At 39.3% G+C, this 20551-nt stretch overlaps 1 protein-coding gene across 1 annotated transcript in view; it reads left to right on the top strand.

Annotated features, from left to right (window-relative positions):
• The first annotated feature begins 11335 nt into the window (after positions 1-11335).
• LOC122811337 (zinc metalloproteinase/disintegrin-like) overlaps positions 11336-20551 on the top strand; it is a 207837-nt gene continuing 198621 nt past the window's right edge. Inside the window, exon 1 of the mRNA XM_044083109.1 lies at positions 11336-11919. Within this exon, the coding sequence (XP_043939044.1) occupies positions 11859-11919 (61 nt within the window). The 5' untranslated portion in view covers positions 11336-11858. The remainder of the gene's footprint in view (positions 11920-20551) is intronic.

The following is a 20551-nucleotide window of genomic DNA, read 5'->3' as shown; positions in this document are numbered from 1 at the left end:
CAGTCAATATTTAGAAATCCCAGAGTTGGAGGTCTCAACATATTCACCCCATTGTTTTGAGGTATCAGTGTTTTCAGGGAGTGCAAAATTGAGAGCATTTCCTAATAAACATCTTCAGTACTGCATATAATGCATGCACAGGGCATCTAGACTGGAAAGCCTGGCAATTGCCCCATTATTAAGGGAAGTGAGCTTCATCTACAGGATGATTATACTCTACTACTTCTTGTGCTAGATAGGAGGCCCAGGGAGAGAAGTCCTTAAGTCAGAAATGAGGTAGTATTTTTCTTCTTTGCAGGTTATGCACCTGAAAAGGAAATACATGTAACAAAGGTAAATCTTAAATTCTTTCTATTAAATGTTAGAGGAGTTTAAATAATAAGAAGATGCTTGAAGCAACGGTGGTAGGAGAGGGTTATGATATTTTACTGTTAACATAAACATCTTAATGAACAAGTGTATAAATAGTCAAGGTTACATAGGACATCATTCTATAAGTAATAACAGAGGAGGAGGAGAAGTCTCAATATCTATTAGTAGTAAAGTATACGCCTCAATTTTATTTTCATTAGAAAATTGAGATGCTATATCATTACAGATTTCATCATATAAGGAGATCAGGAAGGTGGCATTGATATATCACACACAAAATCTGAGCAGAGAACTGCATAGTTAATTGGTTGAATTGTAGAAGCTGCAATGTATATTTAGATGGGTGTCTCTCAGAAGAAGTGGTTGTCTAGAATGGGGTACTTCAATGTTCTGTTTTGGGCCCCATATTGTTTGGGATGTTTATCACAACATTTCTAACAATTTAGAACAGACAGGTTAGATAATTTGCAGACCACATGAAAGTAGTGGGTATTGCAACTAATATCAAAGACCAACATTTAGTACAAAAGTATTTAGATAAGTTGTACAAGTGGCCTATGGTTAATGGTATGAATTTCAATTCAATAAATGCATGGTTCTTCATTTTAGAAGGAATAATCATATATATCCATATGCATTAGATCATCATATTTTAACAAGAGCTACATTAGTTAGAGATTCAGGGATTTTTGTCAATGATTACTTAAGTTTTGAAGAGCATTTGAGGAGTGTACTTAAGAAAATCTATGGGATGATGACAGGATGAGAAATATTTAAGATGCATCTCAAGCAGAGACCCTAGGGCTTTGATACCAGTTTATAGATATGCTATAAGGCCACTTTTTGAGTACCATCCTCCATCTTTTATATACACCAATATAGAAACTAATTCATAGAGGCTAACAATCTTGGGGGGCTTTTCTAAGACTAGCCAAGTTTTTACAAAAGAATAATGATGTCCAATATCCAAAAAGGACTTTGAGGACGAGGCATTTATAAGCTACCTCTGACCATAAGGGACATGGATGCCAGGCCCAGAGTAAATTTCCTACTCCCCATCCACTGGTCTCACTTAAAATAGGTAATAGATGAATTCAACTTCAGATAGATGTGAAGCCTGTTCCATAGGAGGGGCAGTCTCTAGGAAACATATCTATCTATCATGTTCTGTTTATATCACAATCAAAATTCAGGTCTCTAGAACTTGTATTTCTGATACTCTTTGATTTATAAATATATAGGAGATCCATAAGTGTGGGGTTTGTAGATTTCTTGTAAGGCAGACGTAGATCTCTCCTCAGCAATCTATAGGAGACTGAGTAGTGTGAAAGGGCTTTAAGGCACTCTGCATAAGGCAGGATTGTTATGCCTTATATTCATTTTTTCAAGGAACCTCTAAGGGCACTCTGTTTGTTACATATGCCTGGTTAGGTACTTTTCAAAGGGAGCATTGTATTCTATAATTGGTCTGAAAAGGGCAGAGTACAATGGGATAATGACCTCTTTGAACTTATATGATTATAAGTTGTGCAACATGTAAGGATTTCCTCATCACTGTAGCCATATGGTGGTCGAGGGTAAAGCTACAGTCTACGTGAGTAACCAGATCCCTGACCACTGGGTCGACTCTTAGGGGAGTATTATCAACATGATAATTAGCCAGGATGCTTGATTTCCCAAAGGGTACAGTTATGCATTTCTTAGCATTGAGTTTAAGACTATGGCTTTGGTACCATTTTCTGGTCAGATATAGAACTTCTTAAAGAATGTTAGTGTCTACAGGGTAGTCGATGATAGTCCCCAACCTGCAATCATCTGCAAACTTAGTCAGCCATAAACCCTCAGCATTTGCTTCCATTTCAGAGAAAGAGATGCCAAAAAGGAGTGGGCCCAGTACTGAGCCCTTGGGGACTACGCTAGTGACTGGCTACTTGATGGATGTGGCCTCCCCTAATTTGCCTCCTGGGTCCTATCAGTGAGCCAGTTGGTTATCCAGTGGGTAAAAGGGTTAATCCCTAAATCAGTGAGGTTGTCTATAATGCCTGAAAGGGGTATTGTATGAAAAGCCTTGGCCAGGTCTCACTGTCAGATTGTGAATAGGGGAAAACAGTAGGCAGTTTAATAGACTGATTCAGTGATAGCTCCTTAACCACCTTAGGCATAAAAGAAAGGTTAGTGTGCAAGGACACTGTCCTCATGAAAGATGAGAGGTTGGCATAATGGTTAAGGTGTTTACCTTACAAACACAAGGTGTGGGGTTTGATTGTCATATGGGGTAATTGGTTAAGCTTAAAATGGCCCACAAGGACAGTTAGCCTAGTGCTAATCTATGAACCCATATAGTATAAAGACCAAAAAGGAGGAAAGGTCATAAGGGCCTGCAACGTGGGCATTTGTTTGGCAGAAGTAAGAGCTAACAAAAGAACAGTCTTCCAGGAACAATGTAGCAAGACAACTTAAGCAGCAGCCTTAAAAGGAGCCTGAGTCAACCTCTCCAAAACAAAATTAAGATCCCAGGGAGGAGGAACAGCCTTCCTGGGAGGTCTAATATTAAGGATGCATTTAAAAAATTGTTTAATCTGAAATCTAGAAGCTAAAGGAGGAGAAAAAGGCAGACAAGCAGAGAGAGCTGATAAATGGGCCTTAATAGAAGAGTAGTCCATACCGGCATTGAGCAACTCACACAAATAAGAGATAACTAAAGGAACATCCACAGAAATTAGGTTCAGGTTATGAGAGAGATACCCAATAGAAAACCTCTTCCATTTGGATAAGTAGGATTTCGCAGTAGTAGTTTCCTTGGTCTCTTGCAAGACTTACAGCATGTCCTCAGAAAACAAGGTGTCTGTGAGGAAATGCATAAAGAAACATTCCCTTCCAAGAAAATGAGAGGGCATCCACCTTCCACACCAGAGGACTTGGGACTTTGGCACAAAACAGAGGAAGTCGTCTTTTCAGAAGGGAGGCAAAAAGATCCACTTGAGGAGTACCCCACTAGTGGTGATAATGTTCAGAAACACATTCCTGTGAAGCATCCATTCATGGGACTGAGCCAAGGACCTGCTCAGACTGTCTGCCACAATGTTCTGACCAGAAGATATATAAATTGCCTGAAGAGTCACTTGATACTTTACAGCAAAATTCCATACCAGAAGTGCAAACTGGCAAAGAAGATAAGATCTCATTCCTCCCTATTTGTTGATATACCACATCACTGTGGTATTGTCTGTAAACACCTTGAGCGGCCCTGGAGAGAAAAGAGGATGAAAGGCCTGAAGAACCAGTAGAAGAGCTCTCATAAGTTTGACAGTGAAGTGCTCCTTCTGCTGACGAAAGCAGCCATACACCCAGTACTTTTAAGGAGCCAAATGTCAGCCCCATCCCATGTCTGAAGCATGTGTGAACAATTTCTTAGAGGAAGAGGGGGATGAAAAGGGATCCCTGGATTCAGAGACAACTGCTGACTCCACCGGTGAAGTTTCTGTCTGAGACAAGGAAGAAGATGAACTACAAAGTCTAGAGGATGTGCATCTTGGAGCCACACTGACTTCAGAAACCACTAAAACTTTATAAAGTGAAGTTTGGCCAGAGGAAGCATCAGAATAGTGAATGCCATAAAACCCAAAGCTCTCAGGGTGGTAATGGAAGCCAGAGGAAGAAGAGTTTGAAAGAAACAAATGAGAGTTAAGGCCTTTGGAGGAGGCAGGGATGCAAACATTGGCACCATCTGAATCCTGCAACCCAGAAAAACATGATTCTGAGAAGGAGTCAGAAAATACTTTTTGAAATTTATAGTGGACCCCAGGCACTGAAGAAGGAAAACAGCAAAATGAAGATTTTGCAAAAGAGTCTGTGGAGAGGATGCGGGAAATAGCAGGTCATCTAAGTATTGAAAGATTTGGATCCCTCAAAGCCTGCAAAAAGTAATCAGAGGAGCAAGGCATTTGGTAAACACTTGTGGGGGCAGTAGGAAGGCCAAAGGCAAAGCAGACAACTGAAAATGCCAGGAAGCAACAGAGAAATGCAAAAACTTCCTGAAAAGAGGATGGACTGAAATATGGAGATAAGCATCCTTGAGTGCCAGAGACACCATATAGGCCTGAGGGAGTAAGAGAGGAAACAGAATCTGAAGAGACAACATCCAAAAGGAAGGCACTTTTAGAAAAATGTTTAGATGAGAAAGATCTAGATTAGGTCTCCAAGTGCCCTCTTTTCTGGACACTAAAAACAGTCTGGAGTAGAACCCTTTCCCCCTTTGGGACACAGGTATCTCTTGAATAGTACACTGAGTAAGATATTTTGAATAACCTCTGGGGAAAAGGCAAGTTGTTCCCTAGGAGGCTGAGGAAAGCCCATAAAAGGAGGATGGGATTTCCACATCATGAAGTACCCCTGATGAATAATTGACAGAACCCAAGAATCCTGAGTGATCTGAAACCAAACAGGAAAAGAAAGAGAAAAGTGAAGAGAAAGATGAAAGTGTCTGGGAAGACACAGAGAGTTGTACAGCATGTGGTTTGTCCAGAAAGGAAAGCTTCAGAGTCCCTGAAAACTGAGTAGCCTTAGCAGGAGATGTCCATTTACCACTCTTCCTTCCTACCTTTAGTAGAAGAGCAGGATTGCCTACGAACAGAGGCAGCCTTAGCAGGGTAGTTTCTCTCAAACTTATGCACAGGAGAAATAAACACAAGTTTAAGCTCCTATAAGGCCTTACCCTTATCCTGAAGAGACTTAATCAAACCATTACAAGCTTCCACAAGCAAATGTTTATCATCCAGAGGCGCATCCATCAGCTTAGCTTTAATATCATCAGGTAGAGGTTGAATCCTAAGCCAAAAATATCTCCTCATGATTGAGCCAAAAACAGCAGCCCTAGAAGAGGCATCTATTTCATCATAACTACATTTAATAGAATGATGAATGACTTGGGAGAAAGTCACTAAAAAGGAAAGAACAGAATTCTTACCCTAGGAATCTGGAAAATCAGAAATAAGTTGACAAGTCTGAGAAAGAAGAGCCAACACATACCTAGACATATGGGCCTGATACGTAACAGCCCTTAAAGCTAGGGTAGCAGAAGTATAAACCTTCTTACCCAGCTTTTCCATGTTTCTGTTATCCTTGTCAGAAGGCAATAACTTGGGCGCAGGAAGCAATTGAGATGGCTTATCAGAGGCTACAGACATGACAGAGGGGTCAGCAGCAGGTCATTTATATAGGAAAGAACAATCCTCGGGCACTCTATAAATCCTTTTAGGCTTCTTAGGAGAAGGGGAGAGAGAATCAGGCACATGAAAGTCATTGGAAAAAGAATCAAGCAAAGCAGACAAAACAGGAGGAATAGCCGCAGGTTTAGGGAATTCCAACTGCAGCAACTCATAGTACCTCTTATGGATATCAGAGGCCTGAACACACTCCCACTTAAAAAAAAATCCATCATCCTAGAAAGTGTGTCCCCAAAGGAAATTTCCTCAAACGGAACATCTGGACTAATAGATTCCTCCTCCTCTGACCCATAGTCTATAGAAGAAGGAATTTGAGTAGAATAAGTCAGGGATTCATTATCCAAATCTAACTTATCTGCAGAAGAATCCTGTTTTCCAGGCCTTTTAAAGGGATTAGAGGACCAAGGAGGAGCAGGAACCAAAACCTCTTGGGGGGCTTTAAGGACATTAAAGCAGTAAATAGCCCCTAAGTGAAGGCCTGCCACTCACTTTGTGGATCCCTAGGAGCAGAAGAAACATGTTTAATTTTTATTTCTTTTTTAAGGGAATGTCCCCTCCAAAATACTGAGCAAGCTCAGACCCAGGACATCAGGCGAGAACCATAGTAGGAACTTCTTCCCCAACCAAAAACTGAGGAACTCCCCTAGGCCCCTTGGAAAAAATCAGCTGTGGTTTCCCTGAACATCCGAGATGGATGCCTGCAGAGCCACTTCAGATGTGCTGCCAGCCAGACCCTCAAAGGCCTCTGACATGGTCACAGCAGAGAAATCTGCAACACAGCCAGGTGTACCTCTGGGTTTGTAACGACCTTTGGAGAAACATCTGTCAGAGGCTGGACAGTGGAAGATTCTGGTCTTACCTTTCTCACCATCTTCTTTCCTAATGGCTGACCCTCAGGGTGGGAGATTCCTTCCATTGTAACTTTACTGAGAAGCTTAAAGTGCTGGTTCTCAAGATACAAGGAAAGGGAAGAAAGTCTACTGCAAAGGGGTTTTGGGGTGAACACCTGACAAATAGAACAAGATGTATGGTAACAAGACAGACAAGACACTTATCATGGCAATCTTTATGTTGAATCTGTCCCGTACACTGGCATTTACCCTTCCATGCTGACAGTAAGGATGCACAAGGACCAAGGAGCAGAAAAAAAAGTAATAAAAAACAAAATCCCAATGGAGCACTTATCTGAAACTGCAATAGAAGTCAGCAAACAGGCATATGTAGTCACTGTGAAATGAAAATGTGTTCAACTGGTGGAAAATGGATGCAGGGAAACTGACCGATGGTAAAGAGATATGTTCAGACTGGCATCAAAGAATTTCTGATTATGGTAGTCCTGAACTTCACCTTTATGCCCTATGTTAAGCAAGGAGCTTTTGGGTGGTGTTCAATGTACCTTTTCAAAGCAATAAGTTGTCTTTGGTAGACTGGCTGGACGTTCCAACTTCCACAGTAGAGAATCCCATCTGTTAAGAATACTGCAGCAGTGAATATAAGGACATTCTTAGTTACAATCAAGAAGATGATACATAATTGGTCTAAAGGGGAACTGTATAATTCAGACTATAAAATCTGCAAAATCTATTGACAGTAAGTTTGATTAAATTGCATCATTGTAGCTGGCTTCACATTGTTGCCCATTCCAGTTAACTATGGCAAGGTATTGAAATGAGCAATATCAGTCAAATGTGATTCAGATGAGCAGTAGAGAAGACTTAATAAACAGCATTAGTATTAAGAGTGTAGTCAGACACTTCTACCTCGATGCACAACGTCTTAGGAGTACATACAGATTATAAACCACAGAGGTGATACAGTCCCTAATAATGGAGTATGACTTAGCAACCCTTTCTACTGACTGTTAGTGTTCTAGTAATATATGCAGGAAGTGAAACACTGGTATGTATGTTTAGAAATGCTGATTCTGATTATAGGTGTATCTCAAATCTAGGCAGAAATCTGTTTTTTTATTGCTTTGAACCTAGTGAAACTAATTATTATTGTAACTGTTATTGCAGTCCGTTAAGAAAAACTCATCCATGGACTTAATGATCATAAAACTTGATTCAGTATTCATGAGCAGTAACAAAGGATGACTGAGGCTTTACTGATTCAGGGACTCACATGAAAGAAATGGTACAAATCTGAGAAACGCTTACATTCTAGTCCTTGTCGATAACCATGGATGGTAGATGTACTACAGACTGGACAGCATAGCTGAGTTCTTTTCTAGCTTTCATGCATGTGCAATGACTACTACTTATGTCTCAGATGAGGCACTTTTCTTGTGTCCCTAACTGTGTTGGGACTATGAGAAGGGGTCACATGTTATGCAGTCTATTTAATGGTATATTTAGGTGCTTTTCTTCCTTGACTGATATTAGTTCTTGCTGCTTTAAAGTACATTTTAAAATGCGAGGTTGCTTTGTGAACGTTTTTGTAACTGAGAACCAATTGCTCATTTCCTGCATCTTTATTACAGAAGTACAGTCAAATGATGACCCATGCCAGTCTTCAGAAACTCACCTGGATCCATATTCCCCCCATGGAAAAATGCAACCCCACCTACTAATTCTTACATCAAGATAAAAGATTGCACTGGTTTGGTATATGTGAATGCAGAGATGCAGCGACGTTCTGGTCCACAAGTAACTTATTTCCTTATATACATAAAGAATATCCTAGTTTTTATACCGCTAAACCTCTTAGGACAATAAAACTAGACAAGACCAAAAATAATGGGAGAGACAAAGGCCCAAACATATGTACAAATCTTAAGTATTGCTCATATAAACTTAGAAAGTTGTTAGAATAAAGGGTTTTGTGTTACCATGCATTTTTCAGAGGGATGTGAAGTCTGAAACTCAAATGTTTGTCACTATTTAGTGAAGTCAATCCTCACAGATTTGCCAGAAAACCACAAAGTTTGTATGGAATGGATTAAAAATATGAGTCAAAAATCTGGACATTCTGTAAAAATCTGGAGAGTTGAGAGGTATGCTAGAGTTATGTCTTACAAAAAAAGTAGATGCTTAATATTTGATTGCAGCTCTGACATAATAGCTGTATTGCATGCTCCAGTTTAAATTATAGAAAAATTGCTGAAGGTGCTAGGTTACATTTGACTTTAGTCGCTTTCATAATTCTTAATATGTTCCACATTTGGTTTTGCTAGTTGTCTTTATGAAAATCTTTCACATCTTACTTTTCAGCTACTTTTGTGCAGTAAAGCTGAAATATCCATTGGGTATAAGTTTGGGAATCTGTGATTTGTCTGAAAGAATATATAAGACAAAGGGAAATGGAACACAGACAGCAGATTGTAGTGACCAGCTGTTTCCTGGGTTCTGTGAAAGTACTTCTTCACTGAGAGAGTTGTGGTTTCATGAAACAGACTTCAAGAATGGAAAGTGGAAATGAAATCCATAGAAGCATGTGACATTTTGAGACAAGGTGGGTGGGAGTGGAAACGGAAGAAAGGTAAAATGCTGTATGTATTTAAATAACAGATTACACTGTGTCTCTCCACCTTCAAGAACATTAATTCCCAGCATGTTTCATTTTCTGTTCTTACCTCACATAAAATATAACTATTATTCTTAATAGCTCTTGTACACCTGTTTATCTTTCTTCAGTAATCCACAAAGAATCCATTTATAACTTTGCATTTATGATACAGAAGTAATAAATATGTTTCCGAGACATCCTTTTCTTGTCAAAGTTTGACAATTCAAAATTCTTGTTTCGTATATAGTTCTTATCATTTGGCATGATCACCGATTTTTAGCACAAGTCATCAATTAATATCTAGTGTAAGCTAGTTACTCAGTCATTGTATCCATTATATTAGTCAAACGCTACTATGTTTTACAAACTGAATGCTATCTTTATAATATGTTCTACTGGCCTTGTATTAGTCTAGTACCTCACAGGCCATTTTGTGCAGATGTGGGTGTGGTCTTACTAACTGACAGATAAAGGGGGCATGTTGTTGTACTGGAAGCATGCATGACTAACAGCCATGCAGATGCGGCATGAATATTCAATGCCTGTTTGTACTTTACCCTATTCTTAATGTAGTGCGATTTCGGAGTTGGTATATTTAATTTGCATGGGGTGTGGGGTGCAGAGGGTCTTGCCCCCCTGCAAAAGCGAAGAAAAAAATATTTGCAGTTATAGCCCTATTTTGTTTCTTCGATCACCCCCACACCTTTTGCTAATTAAATATACCAACTCCAAGATTGCACTACATTGAGGAAAAAGGTAAACTAGAAATAGATATGGTTTACTAAGACATCACCGATTGTATGGATGGTGGGTGGGATTTAGGCAGGACTTGCTACTGCACATCCTGCGAGGTACTGCACTAACACAAAGCCATTGTAACAATCACTCATATTACTGTTTGACATGATCTGTATCTGATATATTACCTTTCTGCAAATTCTGTTTGCGCTTACGATGTAAAACATTTATTGGTCCCTGTTTTCCATCTTTTCTTCCAGGGAGATTGCCCATTTAGAATTGTTCCATTCAAACTAAATGTACATTCATCATGTAAAAGAGTATGCAGTTACAATTATGTTATGTATTCTGACCTACACTGTTTCTGTTTACTAAACTCTAGTCATGTTTGAAAAAGGTTAGTTGACCACCTCATTTAACCTGGTTAATAAAGACTTCTACTTCTTCTTCTTCTTTCGGCTTTTCAAGGTTAGGGGTTGCCACAGCAGATCATCTGTCCGCTCATGATTAGCAGTGGAGTTTTACAGTGTCGAGTTGCCAGCCCGGTGCTCAACCTTCCACAGAAGGCACACACACACACACACACCTAGGGCCAATTTAGAGTGTCCAATCCACCTACTGCATGTCTTTGGGATGTGGGAGGAAACCGGAGCACCCGGAGGAAACCCATGCGACCACAGGGAGGACATGCAGACTCTGCACAGAAGGCACCCCAGCCAAGAACCAAACCAGAGAACCTCTTGCTGTGAGGCGACAACGTTAACCGCTGCACCACCAAATAAAATAAATAAATAAAACTTGATCTTCCTAATTGTACATTTTCACTTAACAAACAGGCCTAATTAAATCATAAACCTATTAAGCCATTTTCCTTTAACAAAACGCAGCCCTTCTATTTGGTCACTGAGCATTCTCAGAAGTCTCATCATTTCTGCAGACCTCTTCTTTGCTATGCTGTCCATCTGTCAGATCAGAGTTTTATAGACACACACACACACACACACACACACACACACACACACACACACACACACACACACACACACACACACACACACACACAAAAAGAAAACAAGGAATGAGAGAGAGAGAGAGAGAGAGCTTGAACATAAATAGTCTTAAAAGCACTATATACCAGCTCCCCTCTACAATATTGCTCTAGTATTAAAGCTGTTTGTTTCTACATTTAACAATTACAGAAATGGCTAAAGCTTAAAATGGTTCAGCAGTTCTTACACACACACACACACACACACAAAAAGAAAACAAGGAATGAGAGAGAGAGAGAGAGCTTGAGCATAAATAATCTTAAAAGCACTATATACCAGCTCCCCTCTACAATATTGCTCTAGTATTAAAGCTGTTTGTTTCTACATTTAACAATTACAGAAATGGCTAAAGCTTAAAATGGTTCAGCAGTTCTTTAAAATAACACGGACACGTTATCATTTCATGTGTAGTTTCTCCCACTGTTCAAAGTGAAAGGAATTGCCAGGACATGTGTCTCATCACAAGACTGATCTACATACAGTTACTAGCATAGGTTCAAACTCCAGATTACTCGCTTCCAAGTGCCAAGGTGTTAAAGTCTCAGTTGTGGCAGGCTTCCTGTGCAGTGAAGATGTGCCTTGGAAGATGTTCATTTTAAAAGGCTAAGAGGCTGAAAGGCTCAGCCCATTGTTAATTATTTTCTTTCTGAGTTCCTGCTTTTAAAAAAGGGGCTGTCAGAGTTGATCTCTTACCTTTCACAGTCACAAAGACTCAGCACAGCTGTTTACCATAGTACTAGAAGTGTTCTTTCAGTATTTTTACTGCAAACACCTCCCATCCTTCTGTCTTGAAAGTTGTGAAATAACTTTGGTGAATTCTTGTTCATTATATTCATGTAAGGACACGATGCAACATACTGCACTGAGGCATAAAAGGAAGTAAACGCACCCAGGCTCCATTTCTTTGAATATCCGTAACAGCAAGGCTATTGCAGGAACTTTTTCTCTGTACCATTTGCATTTTACAATGAAAAGCATGTTTTACATTTTCTATGTCTTCATAGCCTTGGTATTTTTTACACAGCATGGTAAGTCCTACCTTTATTTAAAATTGATCGTTTTAGAGCATACTTATGACTGCTTGAATTTTGGTATGACTGAATGATAAAACATTATGGTGGGTTTAAATTGTTGCATTTAAGTTATACATAGTTGGTTTATGGATCTGAAGTACAGTATTTTTTAAAACGTTTGCAGCACTGCATATGTAGTCTTTTTGACACCAGAACTACAGCTGAAGCATTTTTTTCTGGAAACAGATTCATTAATTAATAGCAGATCATCAAATTCATTTCAATGATTTTAATTCTCTCAGACTTTGAGATGGCAGTACTTTTAAGTGGCAGTTATTACCTACAAGTCACAGGTGGCAGAGCAGTAGGGGAGGGGCTTTCTTTCTCTTTTTCTCTTTTACTCTTTTTCTTTCTTTCTTTCTTTCTTTCTTTCTTTCTTTCTTTCTTTCTTTCTTTCTTTCTTTCTTTCTTTCTTTCCTGTTTCAGAGAATACTTTACAGAACCAGAGGTTACCTTATACAGATCTGATTGTTATAAATTTTCAATGGCTAGTTTTTTGTGATGCCTCCCATTTCTTATGATTATTCAGCATGCCATGCATACCGTGGTGGTGGTGCTGCGGTAGTGTTGTCGCCTCACAGTAAGATGCTGTCTGGTTCAATTCTCAGCTAGAGCATCTTCTGTGTGGAGACATGTCTGAATGGGCGTACCTTCGTTGAAGGTTGTGCATCAAGCCTGGCAAGCTGGTATGTAAAAATCGACTGCCAATCATTAGCGGACCGGAGTTCCACTGTGGCGAGCCCTAACCAGGAAAAGCCAAAAGACACAAACAAATTCAGCATGCCATGCCTCTAAAGTCTTCAGTTTTATTTTTGATCTTTCCAGGGTTTCCAATCAGGAAAGTTTATGTCCAGTAAGCCAAAAGAAATATATGTAGATATACATTTTGTAATCCTTGCTTTTGATTTACTTTTCTTTTAGCTACTAAACCACTTCAGATGCTAGTAATTATTAGCAATAGTAATTATATATCAGATGCAAATTTCGAATACTCTTTTTAATTTATAAAATACCAGTGTCAGATGTATATACTAAGTTAATACAGGAAAAGGTATAGGCAGGCAGTAGTTGATTTTAAACACCAGCAAAGAGATGGTTTAGCAGTGCAATGATTGCAGGGATACAAGGATACAGATACAGACTGTCAGCACATGGTCGGAAACCTTGTGACATAAAATGGACTGATAATACATAGTGATTACTTTCATTCAGGGTTATGTGACTGTACATGTTATACTTTTCTAACATTTGCAGAATTGTAAGTAAGATAAGGATTTTGCAGTGTGCCAAATGCACCCCCCCTCCAAAAAAAAGTGGAGAAAACTGTTTACCCAGGGTCTGGTGCAGAAGATTCAGCTTTTCTATGTGCAGAATATAAACGTTTTGGGGAAATAACGCAATGTCAGCTGAATAGCTTGTCTTATTCTGTAGCCTGGTGAATAAATGGAGAAAAGGGCAAAGTAAGAGACCAAGCAGCCCTTATATTTAGTCAGAATCCAGACATTTCAGTCTGAGTGCAGAGTGCTGCTGTGTTAAACTTTCAATGCGTTATTATTGTAGGTTTTTAATTTTTTGTGGAAAACATGCTGAAAGGGACATGGAGGCAATGAGTAGAAATAATACTCTTGCAGGTAATCCTGGACCTGTGTGAATTTCAGAGTGTTTGACATATTCACATTCACAGCAATTCTTCCCCGTAATCCGAATAATGTTTATTTTATTTATTTTAGTTTTTATTTTACATTTGTTTATTGGGAAAGTCCAACTGGACACAGGTCCATTTTCAGCGGAGGCCCGAGGAGAAAAGCTCCACATTACAATACATTACATGAAAGTAAAATGAAGCAGAACATACATACATAGGCATATGTACACATCAGGACAACATGCTGGTGATTAACAAACATACAAATAGCATATATACACACAACAGGACATCATGCTAGTGATTAACATTTCTTACAGTAGACAATCAGAGGTACATTTTTTTTTCTTTTGCAGTTATAAGTTTTGTAAGGTAAATGTATGCGGGTTTGGAAGCTTTCTGGGGATAAACTGTTTATACATAGCTCTACCCTGACAAATTCTCTTGGTATGAATTAGCCTGGTGAGTGGCATGAGCATAGCCAGTTACTTAGATAGTGGGTTTTCAGGAGTTTTTTGAATTGACTAAATGAGGTGGTAGAAGTTATTTGGCATGGTAGTGTGTTCCAGGTTTTGGCAATGGTGTTGGCAAAGAGGGAGTAATCAGCTTCGTTTTTATGTTTGATGACAGTCATAAGGTTCTGGTTACTAGATCTTAAGGCTCTACAGGGAATGTGGGGCTGCATTAGGTGCTGAAGTGCTGGAGTTATCTCAGGAAGGTAGTAGAGTTTGTGCGCTATAGAGAGTTGATTGAGTAGAAGTATATGAGGCAACTCATGCCAGCTGAGTTGTTTAAGGGATAGACAGTGGTGGGAACCTATATGAGGTTTCAGTAGCAAACTTGGCAGTCTTGTTGTAGCAAGATTCCATTTTATTTAGATCAGTTTGGTGGAGATTGGTCAAGATGGGAGAGGCATAGAGGAGGGTGGATAGAAGATGAGTCCTTGCGATGGTTACTTTGGTGCGTTTTGTCATAAACTGTTTTATTCCTGTAGAAGAGACCAAGTTTTTTATTAGCTTTCTTAATGGTTTGTGCTATGTGAATGTCGAACCTCAGGTTATTATCTATTTCTACGCCTAGCAGTTTAGTGTGTGTGGTTGGACTGATTTGAATGTTTTCTTTGGAGCTAATGGTGACATTATTATTTAGGGGAGGAGCTCTGCCAGGGTTGAAAAGAATTACATTTTTTTTTTTTTGGGATTAAGAAGAAGTTTGATGTTGGCGAACCAAGTTTCAGATAGGGTGAAGTTGTTTTGGATAAGGGTTTGCAGTTCACTAAGGGTAGGGGCAGCACATATGAGGGTAGTGTCATCTGCATATTGTACTATTGAGACAGTGTGAGAGGATGAAGAGATCTGATTTGTAATAGAGACCAGCAATGGGCCAAGGATGGATCCTTGAGGGACTGCTATGGTTACTGGTAACAGGGGGGTCAAGGTCCTGCCATAGGACTGCTTGCTGACGGGCAGATAAGTAGGTGTTGAACCATGATATAGAGGAGGGACTTATATTTAGGGTGGATAGGGTATCAAGAAGCAGACTGTGGTTTACCTTGTCAAAGGCTTTTGATAGGTCTAAGAGTATGGAAGAAACAAATAGACCCTTGTTTCTGTAGTGGTTAACTATGTTGGTGAATGATAGTAGTGCTGTCGTGGTGCTATGGGAAGGTCTAAAGCCATGCTGGGATATGGAGAGTAGGTTGTTATTCTGGAGGTACTGTATTAGTTGAGTATGAACAACTCTTTCTAATATTTTGGATAAAGGTGATAGGATTGCTATTGGATGATAGTTGGTGAGCTCTAAGGAGTTGTCTCCTTTGTGCATTGGAATTATATATGATGTTTTCCATGAGGTGGGGACTTTGCATTCTGAGAGAGATCTGTTTATGAGAACAGATGTACTTTTATCTTCATCCTTAAACACCATTTCTTAAAGGTGTGGTCCAGACATCTGGAACCCAGGTAAGCCAGCCTGTACTGAGGTTTGAACCAGGTTACCTAAATTGCTATTTGGCTTGTATTTTGTTTGTTTTGTTAACCAGGTCGGTGGGCTGATCCATGTATCCCTTTCAGCCATGTATTGGGCACAATGTCACTATCAAAAATGCAGAATAGATCAGAATATTATAAAGTAATACAATTATTACAGAACATAGACTGAGAGTTTAGAAAAACATAATTCTTAAGAATTTCTTAAATGCACCCTGAAAACAGATTATCTATCTTTTATCAATGAAACGTGCAGTGGTAGGTCCTTTTAAAGTATGTAATAAACTTTTTTTTTCATTTAAGGTAGTAGGTGATATTTTTTGATTCTATGGGAGAGAATTGCAGTTGTCTGGCAGTCTTACCAACATTCCATTCATATCAAGGATGAATGCATGTCTCTGAAAAATGAGACTGTTTACTTCCTTTGTATGGAACTTTTATGGGGAGGTTTTTACTATGCTTCTTCCAAGGTGGGACAATATTTACCACAGAATATGTAGATCAAAGGGAGTTGAAAAGTGAAACTGACTCCAACTTTTAAAACATTATTTTTGACTTTGTAGAACCCACAAGTTATTCATGGAGAAACAGATCTAGCCAAGGGGCTTGTTCACAGATATACAGAGCGCAGCTCAAAGTTGCAGGAATCAAACTTAGGTTCAACAAACTGTAACTCTTAATCTACTAAGTTATACTGCTAAACCAAAGGGTAAAAAGACAAACCATTCAGTAAAAACTTCAAGAAAAACCCAGCCAAGCTAAATTTTTCACTGTGTGACATCTTAAACCTCCTGTAATGGAGGCCCATGGGATATATGCAAATGATACCTTAAAGACATCAAGTGTTTCAGTCACATGGTTTCTGGATGCCCATGGCTTTTTTACTTTTAAGCATTTATAGTTACATTCAGGCCAATAAAGGCAAACCCACTAGCTGTGGACATACGTGTTGTTAGACATAAAGTCATTTTCTCACAGAACCATCAAAATGAATTTTAATTTGTTCAGCAATTTGGCTTAGCCTTATATAAAAAGGCAATGCATTCCAAATAACAGAAACTATAATACAACTGTGATATGTGCCCTATTCTTTTTTTTTTTTTTTTTTTTAGTAGAAAGAGACAAAATGAATAAGGTTTAATATAATATTTCTGAAAATTCTCTGTAATTTTCAAAACTAAACACACATATAAATATCGATCATATTTTAGTCTTTGTCAGTTGTGGTTTGTTTCCTGGTTTTGTGGGCTGATCAAAAATAGCTTCTTCTAAGTTATGAGATGGGCGAGACAAAACATACACCTTCAACATTACAGATATAGGACACCATAAGGCTACAATAAACAATTAAGCATAAGTAAATATAGAGCCTAGAACAAGGACTTTGTCATAAGCAAGAGCATGCAACTTCAGCATTACAGATACAATGTAACAAAGCAAGAGCATGCAACTTCAGCATTACAGATACAATGTAACAAAGGTGGTAACCAATATTCCAGGGGGCATAAGAAAATATGAAGCACATATTTACAGTTACTAATCTATGTGTGACATGTCAGACAGCCTTAAGGCGTATTAAATTGTCTATTATACAGTTGCAGTCTGATAGCAGCATCTCCAGGCAGTGTGAGGAAGTTGGACAAAATGTCCATCTGAAACACTGCTTGGTGCTTAGGAGGAAAAGTGTTTGCTGGCATCATTATTAATTGGACAGATGTTGTAAAAACACAAATAAAGAGGTTATTTTAACAGAAAAAAATGTCTACATATATGCCATGATATGAACTAAGCAGCAAATAGGTTTGGTGAGAATACTGTGTGGGGGGGGGGGGTCTTCATTATCAAGGGATATCATCTGCAGATGCACAGCTTAATGTTCTTGCTCTACTTAACATTTCACTCATAAGTATGGGGTGTACATATATACATTGAATTACTTGTTTTACCTCCCTTCTTCTGTTTCTTTCCCAGAATTATTTTCTCCCCCTTGTGCCTCAGTGACACACCCATAGCTTCAGGGTGCCAACCATTTGAGCATTCCTGTAATGCACATAGTGTCTTGATGAAATACCTGCAGTTTGCTTGTTAACAAGACTAAAAGGATTTAAATGTGATCCCATGTGCTGCAGAATGTTGGCAACTGCAATCTGATGCCTTCTTTGTGTATGTAGTCACAATCATCCTGCGAAATGGGAGTCACACAGGTGTGGCAGCACAAGGGTCACAGAGGAGTGACTGTTGCTGAGCAATTGTCACTTCATTGTGTTTAAAAAAATTACCTAAATCATCTGAGAAACATTACATAAGTGATTTTAAGGTTAATCTGTTTATATGATGTCTATTTTGCTTGATTGGGGCTCCTACTCGGTGCTTTTTCCAGTCCTTTCTACCTTAAAATAAGTCATACTTTGCTATCACGTTTATATCTGCTGTTTCTGCTCGCCTGCAATATTTATTTCATTGATATCAGGCATAACAAGAAAGAAGAGAAGACTACGGTTGACACAGGTAAGGAAGACTTATTTGGGTTGCAGATGTTATGTTTGTAGTGATAGAACAGATCTGGGTCTTATAATCAGACTAAGAATTACTCAGGTGAGTCATTAGTGATGTCACAATGAGCCTGGATGTGGGCTTTAAAGAACTAGTTTAACAGGAAATGACAGGCTGCAATTATTAGAACACAGTCAGAAGAACTGGGAAAGCCAACAAATTATTTCTAACAGCAGTCCTATTTATTGCCTTCTTGTTAGATATCTTACTGCCATTGTATTTGTATTTTGACATATTGTTTGAGTGATTGTATTTAATTGTGAACAACAGTTTGGGTTTTTTAAAAAAAGTTTGATTCATTTACTAGTAAATTTTTGGTGTCAGGCCTGAGAGGATCACAGGAGGTTTCTAGGCTATTATCCCTAGGGTCTTTAAAAGCCTAGCCATGTTATACCCTTGTTCTGTTATAGACCAATATATATAGTCTATATTTTTAATGTGACTCTAAGATCAGAACTGGTTGGGAATCTAAAATCAGCACTGGATGCCCCTGCCCTAGAGGGATATAGGTGAAACCCCTGAGGTAAATTTCGGTTTCCCATCTAATTGTCCAAGTTATGCTTAAACAGAGTCATAGAGGAGTTCTGTTTCATGTGAATTAGGAATTTGTTCCAGAGGAGTTACAGTCTCTGGGAGACATGTCTGTCTCTCCAGCATGTCCTGTTAATGTCATAGGCTAGGTTAAGGTCCCTAGACCGAGTAACTCTTGTCCCATTTGATTTGTGGATGTGCAGAATTTCCATTAAGGCAGAGTTTGAGACTGCTCTGTAGGCCAGGAACAAGTCACCTCTAAACAGTCTGTATGATACAGAGTACAGTGACAGGGCCTTCAGTCTGGCCATGTAGGTAGGGGGTATTATTAATGTTGTAATTTGCAGGGACTTCTTTGCTGAAGGGGATGATAATGCAGTTTTTTGCATTGAGTTTAAGTTCATGGCTCTGGCACCAATCATTTATCTGTGTGAGCTCATTTTGTAGAATGTTGACATCATTGGGGGTGTCTGTGATTGCACCCAGTTTGCAGTCATCAACGAATATGGTAAGCCACAGGCCATCTATTTTCACCTGGATTTCTGAGAAATAGATTCCAAACAGCAGGAGGCCCAGCACAGAACCTTGTGGAACACCGCTGGTAACAGATCTGCTGGTAGAGGCGGAATCTCCAACTTTGTTTGTACATGTTTGTCGGTGAGCCAGTTGGCTACCCATCTAATGAAGTACGGGCTAATCCCCAGCTGGGTAAGTTTCTCAATGATGCCTGAGTGGGGGATTGTGTCAAAGGCCTTGACCAAGTGGAGATATGTAGCATGTACTGTTTTGTCTTCATCTAGGGCTTTTGTGACACTCTCAAAGAAGTTCACCAGGTTTAATAGGTATGATCTGCCCTTGATGAAGCCAAACTGGGTTGAGTCAAAAGTGTGAAGGTCTCCTATATCCTTGTTGATGAGGTCCATGATGATTCTCTCCATAGCCTTACATATAAGGCTGGTTAGGCTTATGGGTCTATAGTTCCCAGGGTCAATGAAGGAATCCCTTTGTGCAATTAGATTATAGTTGTTGTTTTCCACTCTGCTGGGAGAAAGACAGTACTTAAACTGTGATTGAAGACAGTGCTCAGTGGTTCCGCTAACTCCTGTTTTAGACCATTTAGTAAGCAGCCTGGGATGTTATCTGGTCCCACAGAGGCTGTGATTTTGGCCTTGGAGAGTGTAGTTATGACCTGTTCTTTCAAGATGCTGGGTAGATTACTGGATGGATAGTTAAAGTCACCCAACACCACGGTGTTTGTCTGTATAGCAAGTGACCCAAGCAGGGCCAGGTATGCTTGGGGGTATGGTTGTTGGGGACAGTGGGGGTGAAGTTTTTACCAAACCTGTCTGCTAGCAGGTTGGTGATGTCCTCAGGTTCAGTATAAGTGGTACCATCCACTACTAATTTGGCACGAAGCTGGGCCTTCCCTTTTACATTTCAGACATAACTAAAGAATGGCTTGTGATTATCCTAAGCTAGGGATGCTAATTTAGTTTCCTAATTAGCTTTAGAGGACTTTACAAGATGTCTGATTTGTTTATTCAAGCTGTGGAGGGTGTACTTTTTCTGCTGAGACTGTGCCCGCTTATTCTTTGACAGCAGTTTCTTTCTCTTGTTGTAGAACCTATTTATGCTAGATGTCCACCACGAGGAGCTTGTTTTGATCCATTCAGGTATGGCTGAGTCTATACATTTGCATAAGTGTTTATATAGGGCATCTTGAACACCTCAGTATAGGAGTCATTGCTATCAGTGGTGGCAGAGGGTTTGAAACTATTTATACCATCACTTAGAAGGCTATACTTTGCTTTGGACAAATTTTTCAACCTTTTTGCTACAGGGAGGGGGATCAGGTATGATTGTTACTTTG

Source organism: Protopterus annectens, chromosome 9.part0, assembly GCF_019279795.1.
Source record: "Protopterus annectens isolate FY-2018-M chromosome 9.part0, PAN1.0, whole genome shotgun sequence".
NCBI lineage: Eukaryota > Metazoa > Chordata > Ceratodontiformes > Protopteridae > Protopterus > Protopterus annectens.
Note: the sequence above shows the minus strand (reverse complement) of the source record. Positions and strands in the feature narration are given on the sequence as shown.